Raw genomic sequence first — 9,862 nt, forward strand, 5'->3', positions numbered from 1 at the left:
ACTAGGAGTAGTAGATTTATGATTTAAGTGCTTGTGGCTAAAATAGCTTTCCAATTATCAAGGGCCTCTTAGGAAGAGCAAGAATGCATTATGTGTTAATGACCACAACCAGGGGTCCCTTTCTCGACTCTTTTGTCAGAACCCAAGCAGATCCTCCCCGCAGCTTCACCATTAACATGTCTGTTTCCTGTCAGGCCACTCAGAGATAATGTCATTTATCTCAGGGAGGCACAAGCCCAGTCATTAGCTTCAATAAAAGACCTCAAACAAAGGCCGGATAATGTTTTACCCAGGGCTCTAACTAAACCCAGAACCAAGATTCTTAGTGTCTAAAAGTCAAGGACTCAAAAGTTACCCTTCCTTAAAAGGATATTTTCCTCATTATCAACAATCCTAGATTACAGCTCTGAACAAGAGCAAGGTCTATGTATAGTAAACACCAGTCCACAGCAATATCACACACAATTAGATTAACTGATAAACGCTGACCAGAGTTGGCGTGAGAGCCTTTTCCCCTCCTTGCCTCCAGGGGGAAAATGGACAGAATAATTCAAGTACTGACTAAATAGTCAGATCTTTGGAAAAGCTGACCGCTCATTGTGATTGCCTGCAGGAACTGTATAACCATTATAAAGTGTTCAATGGCTGGGCTTCTGGAAATCTTTTAAATAAAAGTGGAACTGGTTAAAATAAATGCAGGAACATGTGTTTTCACAGTGTTGCTCATATTACTGCAATTTCAAGTTTCTATGAAGTACCAGGTGAACTTTTTTAAATTAAAAAAAATACACGCGCACACACAGACACCGTCGAAATTGGAGCAAATCTCAGCCATTCAATCCCTCTTTTTCATGCTGAAAACGAAGAACAGATGGTACTTTCCATGTTGTTTGAATCTGGTTATTGAACACCTCTGTGGTTAGGGAGATTTCTACTTAGCACTTTCGGCATACATTTCATTTACTAACTATAAAATGCTGCTTAGGAAAAATAAGTCTTTATAACAGTCTAATTAAAACCATCTTGCAGCCAAGCAATTTCACTTGAAGAGCATTCTTAACCTCATGACATTTGGACTATCAATCCCTCCCCCCACCATTTTTTACAGACTATTTGCAAAGTTATTAAAAGTTGCAAAACATTATTTATCTCCTATAGGACAATCTTGATCAGTTATGCATATTCCTTCTCTCTCCAGCAAAGCAAATGGATTTCACACACCAAAGTCTGAATTCAGTGATGGGTCTGATCACACAAATACCTAAGTTCCATGTGTTCTTGGGGAAAGGGCAGCCCCTCCCTACCTCAAAAAGCCCTGTCACCCTGAGGAGGCCTACAGAAAAGGAAGGAGCTGGATCAATGCTGATTGGAAGCCACCCTTAGTTACCAACGTTTTTAACAGCTAAATCTCTTATGTAGCTTTCAAAACAGTGTGCTGTCCGACAACAATGGACTCTGTTCTTTAATTATAGCAAGTGACCTTTCTGCCCTTTTATTTCACAGTAGATACACTACACTCTAGGCAGAATTCATATGGGACACTATATTTGAAAAAAAAAAAAGCATAATGTCCACAAAACTCATTAATCAAAATATGTTCTTAAACTGCTCACACTCACTTAGAAAATGTGCCAGAATTCCCTAATGAAGTATAAAAAGGCCTCTACAAAAAAATAAAATAAAATGAATGATATCTTTATGGAGAGGTACATTTGCAGACACCACCTTTATGACCAGGGCCATCTTAATGAAAGCAATATGATATTACAGAAATAATTCTCTTCCCTGAATAGGTATTGAGACACAACTATATGACCTCCTGTGCCTTTCACTTCTGTTTAAGTATCAGCCACTTTTAGGATTTTTGAGTTTTTGTATATATTTTTGAATTTCCCAGAAATCAAATAAACTCATCAACTTTACATATGAACTGTTTATTTATAAAGCCCAGCTTAATGCCTCCCTATCTGATAAGGCAAAACTGTAAGATGGCTAGGAGGATACATAAAGAAGAGCTTCAATACAAGGCTATTATGCTTCACAAGAAAGGAGGGGAAGGTGGAGAGGCAGGTTTTAACAACCAAAAGCCAACCCGTCAAATCTACTTATTCAGACATGTCACTGGTGGCTTAACCACAAAATGGGCTACAGAAATATAGCTCAAACATCTTAGAATTATGGCATGTTTTGATTTTGTTCACGTATTAAGGGAGTGGTGACTTTTACAACATACTTGTGGTTTCCACATAAAGGAGTAGAACACTCATTGATTTAATTAGGTTTCATAAGGTCCAATTTATCATGTTTTACATGACTTTGTGTAGTGAAGAAACAGAATAAACAGACCAAAAATAGACATTTAAGCATGCTGTGAAAATTAACCGGTGACAGCAAGTCTTATGAATCTCCTGTGAACCTTCCAACCAGAAAAAAAAAAAAAAAAATGCACAAACACATACACTCCCCTTTGGTTTTCACATGTGGCCCCTCACGAGCCACATCTGATTGCTGAAAATTAATAATCTTCACTCTCCAGGCACTTACTCTTCACAAACTCGATAATCAAGCCAGGCTGAAGGAAATTAAAACATTGTATAAAATGGCAAAGAACCTCAGTGCTGAAATATTTTTTCAGGTGAAGCTTCTGGTCCTACTAAATCTTTACTTTCTAAATAGGTATTCTCACATCAGTACGAAGTATTTTCTAAATTGATGCCTAATCTGATGCAACCACTAGTTAGTGGAATTAGAATTACTTTCCTGGGTGGCATTCATGCAAGGGAGTGCCATTTCTGTGTGCCAAGGATGAAAGCATTCTTAAGAGAAGTCGTTCTCAGGGTGAAGTGGGGGTGGGGAGGAAAGCCTTAAGGAATAATGTTTGAGATCCTGAGCCAACGCCCAAGCTGACAGAGAATGGCCAACACTACAGGATCTAAGCCCCTGGATCCAAGCCTTTGAGGGGCACCTGTGCCAACTCCAGTGGCTAAGAGTGGTGGCACAGCTTCCTCTGGTATAGGATCAGAAGTGAATCTAAATTGCAATGTGCTTTCTTCCCTCCCCCACCCCAGATCCACTATGACTTGTTTGCTCTTCCTTTATGTAATTCATTTTTATCACATTTATACTGCTCTAACTGAAGATGAGTTGCATGTATATTAATAATTTAATTCTTCCATTCTTCACCCAGTTTCCTCTGTGACTGGAAAGTGAAAAGAACACACAAAAACTGGAGAAACGACACCACGCTCTAATCTCAGTTGCCATGACAGCAGCCTTTGAGATACTGAAATGTTCCGATTGCCAGCTAAACAAAATTGTTGAATGTGAACATTTGGCTGGAAGATTAAAAGGCTAAGGGGAATGCAAAAGGGCAGTACCTCCCACATTCCAAGCAGCCAGTGAATCCAATCAAATGGCTCTGACTCCTTAACCACAGCCATTGTGAGCACTGGATTAGGGCAATTCATCTAGATAGTTAAAGCAGATTAGAACTGCAATTTGAAGACTATTGGCAACAAAAGTAAATGCCCTACTGTACTAAGTAATAAGAAGATTTCAGAACACCTTTTAGCAGAAATAATGTGAAACTACACATTTAAACATAAGAATCAAAACCTGGAATTTTTAAAAGTTCATTTATATTCATCAATGTACCTGACCAAGAGGATATGAATTTATAAGCGTTCGGAGGTTTTTTGCAAATTTGGCATTATCTACACCTTAATGTGCCTCTATCAACTTTTAAAAATCAAAACTTTACTCCTATACTCCAACTTAAATCCTGAACACAAAAACAAGAATATAAAAGTTTAAGTAGCCGTGAACCATTTTACACAGAAATAATTCTCCAAAGACATATTATCACCACTTACAATCCCAATCGCCAATTATAGCAAAAAAAAAAAATCAAAATTATTTAATAAGCATGTTCCCCAACAACCATGCCACAACCCACATGACAGAAATCTTGCTTCTGTAAGGCACAACCTGTAGAATTAATATGAAGATTAATTTCATAGAAATATCACACACACACCCCTAACTCCTTCCCAACCTGCCTAGTGGACAGAACACCTTCTGTTCCCAAACATTAGTCAATGTGGTCTATGACTAAGCAGCAAAACATGAGGTGTGTGTCGGGGCGGGCAGTTCTTCCAAGGCAGTGTCTAACTATAGACTTCTACAAAGATGGGAGGAAGGGTCCAAATGGTCTAAATCAACCATCCACACCGTTTAAATGCAGCACATAATTCTATATTCCAATTCACTCAGCCGTCTACATCCCCTTTGGCTACATTTTCACATTTCACGAGTATCAGTCCAGCAAGTCTGTTTTATTCTTCTTAGCAGCCGTCCAGCTCCCCAGTCAACCTAGGTATCCAAGTGATAACACTCTTAAATCTCTAGCTAAGAACTGGGTGAGGGAACAAGGGTAGAGTGCTAACAGCCACCAAAACCATCGAGTTTTTCTGCAGTTATGAAACCAATGACCCAACACATCAAGCTTGGGGTTTCATTCAGGACCAATAACAGGAACTCATTCAAGGATATCCTTTCACAGTACTATTTTGGAGACAGTAAGAAAAAAAAAAAAGGGGATGAGGTCTGTAGAATGTAAATTAGAATCCTCGACATTCCTCTCCAGGGAGGGAACTTGAACCTTGCACCTAAGGACACATTACCAGCAATACTAGGATGAATAAATTAAAATAGAAAACTGTTCCCCTTAAGGAAGAAACCAGGACAAGAGTCAAGAGGGTGCATGAGCAGGTTTTCTATTAAAAGCACAAGGCAACCTGCTGACTAGTGAGGAACCGATCTACAGGGCAAAAGGTACTTAGAACACTCAGGCCCTCCCACCTGGGAACCCAAACACTAGCATCACAAGCAGCAGCAGCAGCAGCAGCAGCAGCAAGGACAGCAGAAGCAAGAGCCAAACACTGCACCCAAGTAGGCTCCCCCATATCAAATTTTAATATAAAGGATGCATATCATAGAAATCTCACAAAGAACCAGAAAGCATAAAGAAGTGTAAGGCACACAGAGGCACACCCCCACACACCCACACAAATGCACACAGAGGAGAGTAGGACATCTAGGAAGGCGACTTTATCCTACCTTCTCAGTTTTCAGTTTCTTGATTCTCCTGTGGCTCTCCTCCTCCTCCTCTTCCTTCTTTACCAACATAGAGTTTCCCATGAGCCCTGAATCCGGGGCACTTTTGCTAACTTCCCCTGCAGCGGCGACGCTGCCACTCCCAGTGCCCCCGCAGTGGAAGGGGCTCGCGCCGCCTCCATTGCTCTTGGCCCCAAAGCCATAGAGGTGCCCCCCGGAAGGGGCCTGGCTGCCACTGCCATTCTGGTGGCCCTGAAGCAGGTCGTGCTTGTCCTTCCTGGATTTCCCCGCATCCTTATCCCGCTTGGCGCCTCGGCTGCTCTGGCTTTTACCTGGCTTCTCCTCTTTGCTTTTCCCACAGGAGCCTGCCCCCGCGGTGGTGGCAGAGGTGCTGGTGCTGGTACTATTGCTGTTTGGGTTGCCGCTGCCGCCGCTGCTCACACTTTGACCCAGCGCTGAATTCATGCCAGTTGCCTCTCCAGGGCGCCCTTGGACTTCCTGCCTCTTGCCAGTGCTGCTGATCTCGGGAATCCCATACAAGGCAGCAGAAGGCAGAGATTTATTAGCATCCTTAGAAGTTTTACTCCTTTTCACTTTTGATTTGCTGGTCTCTTTGTGTGAATTCCCCTGGGGAGCGGAGGCCTGAACAGAAGCAAATTTTAGGCCATCAGCTAAGGCTGCGGTAGCACCAGCCCCACTGGAGGCCGGACCTCCACAATCCTTGGAGTTGCTGCTACTGGTGGTGTTGGTGGAATTATTCATCTCAAATTTCTGTCTGTCCTTCTCCAAATCAGCGTCCAAATCAATTATTAGATTTCCAACCCCGATTTCCCAATCATCGCCACTGTCGTAAGTATCAACTGTATTTGGATCCACACCTTTTCCTGCAGTAGAAATGTTCACTGACATCCTGAAGATGAGCTCTCTAGAATAAAAATCCGATGAACTTTTCTTTGGAGATGAGGGGACATTCGTTTATCTCCGCTGGGCTTTCTTTCAAAGAAAAAAAAATCTTCTAATCTTCCTCTTCTTTTTCCTGCCCCACGAATGTGTCCAGGGATTTTACACCCTCAATCCAGGTCCACCTTTTCCTGTGAAGGGGGGAAAAGTCGAATATTTCTTGTCTGGGTGTTACCAGAATAAAAAACGATTAGTATTGGGGAATCAGTAAAGGGGACAGGAAAGGATGGAGAGTAAGGTGGCTCATGTATTGTCCTCACAGTCCAATATCAGGTTTAAAGGAAAATAACCAAACCCGAAAAATAAACCTATGACAGTAAGCATCTTACGGTAGCTAAAAAGAAAATCCCTTTATCAACAACACAAGGATAATCACCTTTTTAAAAGCATTAAATTATCTTAAGGATCTGATTCAAGTCCAGAAAGGTTTTTGTGTTCTTTTTTAAAGTTTAGGATTTCAGTCTGGCACATGTGATATCTCAAACCCAGAAACACAGCCTGAACACTCAGACAAGAAGGAAGAACACAGCCTTAAACATCCCTAAACATGTCCTAGATCTTGCAGTTTAGAAGACCAGACCCTGGAAGTTCTGAGGCTAGTGTTCAGAATAGAATGTCGCTAAATTTTCCTTATTTCTAATTTTAGGTTTCAGTACTTCTTTTTACAAATTGTCTGGGCAATCTGGTTTTTGTTCCTAGTAAGGAACAGAAAAAATAACCAGTAACTGCCCCCAACACACACACATACCTCCCTCCTATCCTCTTTTCCCCAACAGCTTATACAATTTCTTTTTTGAAATATGCATGTCTTTTAAGAGCATTTCTCTTTAGAAAAGACAGTGTTATATAAAAAGTTAAGTATCTGCCTTTTGAGAAAAAAATACATTTAAACAATTCTACCGTATTCCTAGGTCACAGAATTGCTCACTCTGTTAAATATGGTGCTACTGACTGTACAGAAAACTGATTAAGACATACACTTTAAGTGATCTGCGCCAAGGTGGCCTCAATGACCGCAAATGAGTGTGTGTTTGACAAAGAGCAGTTAAAACGGTTTTTAAAGGGATCAGCCCCTTTTTAACAGTTGATTGTCAAGAAAAAAATAAATAAATATACATACACACACACATACACACACACAGACATTGCTTACCTTTTAATCCTTTATCATTTTTTAATTAGGCCAGCAAATCAAAATGCCTTTCCCACTCCACTCGGCAAACAAGCCTGTGCCTCATTTTACTTAAACACCAAATGATCAAGAAGGAAGAAACCAAATAACACATCTCAGCCAGAATAATCACTCGATAACATTATTCCACCTCCCCACCCCCCTTTTGGCAAACGAATCAGTCCTTTTCTCCTTAAAAAAAATGTGTCACTGTACAGCTGGAAAATAATGTTTCACATTCACAACAGAAGCACCAAAGGTTTTTTTTTCCTCTTAACAAGCATCGAGAATAATAGTTTTTTAAAAAACAGAGAGTTTAGAGAAAAAAGTTTTCCCAACTTCTCATTCCGCCTTCAGTTCCAGACTTCAGAGTCACCGTGATCAGTAATGATCCCATGTAGCAAACCTACAGGCGTCCGCTAGTAACGAGACAGAATGTGCTAACATCGGGATAAATTAGTGAAAGGGAAGAAAGAATAAGAAGAAAGGACTGAAAATCTGGGCTGGATTCCGCCTGTTAGTCGGGAAGTGGCATTTTTCCGCCCGTCCTGACAGATTTGATTTCTTGAACTAACTTAAGAGAAAAGGAGGGGGGGAGTAGAGGGAGGAGGAGGAGGAGGAAGAAAGGGTGGGATGAGAAACTGGGCAAGAGGAGAAAAAGAAAGGTGTGGAGCAGGAGGGAGCAGATGATTCAGCGAGCTGATAAACCAGTTATAACAGCATTCGCTCGGGGCGGGGGGCGTAGGGCGGTGGGATGGGGAAAATAACGGCGTTTAAAATGGGCTCAGTCTTCGAAACCTAAAGGATGTGATGTTTTCCTGTCTTATGTAGTTTTAAGAAAAAGGAACTGAGTTCCTAGTATAGCTCCCGAGGGGAGTGGAATCCTCTGTCGCTCAGGTCATTCAGTCATGTGGTAATTCGATAATTAGAGTCAAAAAAAGGTTTTTGTTTTCTTTTTTTTTTTAAGGCGACCTTTTTCGGGAGTTTTTCCCTCTTATACTCGCAGCAAACGGTGTGTCTGCCTTTTATTTATTTTTTCTCTCCTCCTCCTCCCTTCGCCCACCCCCTCCTGTGTTTAGTCAGATGGCCCCGGAGCTTGGCTTAGTATTTTTAATTAGCTGGCGTTTGGAAGCTAAAAGCAGTAATGAATTGTTGATGGATTGGAAGTGGAGAGTCGCTTTGCTGGAAATGTCGGGGCTGGGATGGGGGGGATGGGCGAGTTAGTAACAACCAACCATCTAAAAGGAGCGATTTTGTTACAGTGCAAGCCTTTCACATCACGTGAGGATCAAGGGCTCAATTGGTTGTCGTGAGAACAAAAATGGTGACAAGCGTATCAAGAAAATACTGATCTGGTCTTTAAAAAAAAAAAGCTGAAGGTCTCTCCCCTCCCCCTGCACACACTCCCCCAACCTCCTCCCCCCGCTCCCCCGCAGTGGGCGAAGCTACAAGTTATGAATGTGAAACATTTCTCGGAGATCTAGGATCTCCGAAGTTCGGAAGGAGTGAAATGTAATGAGCACAAGAGCAAAGCAGATGTTTTAAAGAAACACTTTATAAACCTTTCCTCAACTTATCTCCAATTTGTCGCCTTTCCCAAGGGGCCAGAGACGGGGACGCCTGGGGGAGGGAGAAGGGTATCTCCGAGCTACTTGGATTTTAGGGACCCCCACTTCATGTATTAAACAAAGAAAAACCTTTTGCTTGCTCCCCAGCCTGGTCCTGTAATAAACACACCATTGTTACTATTTGTGGGTTTGTTTGGGTTGGGTGGGGCTTTTATTTTTTCTCTTAATGGTATTTTTGTTGCTTGCTTTTTTAAGGAGATGGCGAATGGTAATTATAACCATTACATGTAATGAGTGACTATTCCCTTGTTTAATATTAAATTATCGGGCACTGGGATCTGACAGGAGACAGAAATCGGCTTGTACTGCCCTTGCCCCCATTTTCCTGGATCGCTTTGGGAGGGGGGTTTGCCCAGCTAGGACAGAAGAGGGAGGGAGTAAGGTGAGCTAGAGAATTGACACTGCAGACCAGGATATGTAACTGTGTCACTTTTATTCTCCTTTGGGTTAGAGCCCAAAAGCTAATTTCCTCTAAGTTACCCCGAGTGCCCAGTCAAGCTTAATTTGTGTGAAGTTACAAATGCTTCACCCTCCACTGAATAAAATTCACCCTTCTTGGGTTGTTGTTCTAAATGCAAAAGCCAAACCCTGTAACTAGTTCCTCATTTCTATGCATAAAACTCGCACATTCCCCTGCATGAAGTCCCCGCTAAGTGCTATATAGAGACACACCACGCAACCGTACTTACGGTCTGTATTGGATCGAGTTGACCTTTTCCTTCTAACTGCATTGAATGTGTTTGGTTGCAGCCGCTTTATTTTGGAAATTATAATCTCTTCAACAAATTTATTATTAAAGAAGATGGACCATCAAATGTCACAGACCGTCCTGTGTATTTTTTATAAAAGCAAAAATTAAAATTAAAAAAAGCAAAACAAAAATCCCCCTGGTGCACACACACAACAAGCTTGTTCTGCAACACTAAATCAGGACTGAAACACAACACACACACAGGGGGAGTGGAGCAAAAGAAGCTCTCAGCCTCTA

The 9,862-nt window shown here is 41.6% G+C and overlaps 1 protein-coding gene across 3 annotated transcripts in view; it reads right to left on the reverse strand.

Moving 5' to 3' along the window:
- The window catches only part of ZNF608 (zinc finger protein 608), a 112,774-nt gene extending 102,912 nt beyond the window's left edge, over positions 1–9,862 (reverse strand). For 2 of the 3 annotated variants that reach the window (XM_054555881.2, XM_054555882.2), the window contains exons 1-2: positions 7,229–8,584; positions 5,119–6,206 (exon numbers count right to left, since the gene is read on the reverse strand). In XM_054555881.2, coding sequence (XP_054411856.1) covers positions 5,119–6,024 — 906 coding nt within the window. In that variant the 5' untranslated portion in view covers positions 6,025–6,206; positions 7,229–8,584. Of the gene's footprint in view, positions 1–5,118; positions 6,207–7,228; positions 8,585–9,563 lie in introns of those variants that run through there. The other variant, XM_024247574.3, reaches the window with a different exon arrangement.

Source organism: Pongo abelii, chromosome 4, assembly GCF_028885655.2.
Source record: "Pongo abelii isolate AG06213 chromosome 4, NHGRI_mPonAbe1-v2.0_pri, whole genome shotgun sequence".
NCBI lineage: Eukaryota > Metazoa > Chordata > Mammalia > Primates > Hominidae > Pongo > Pongo abelii.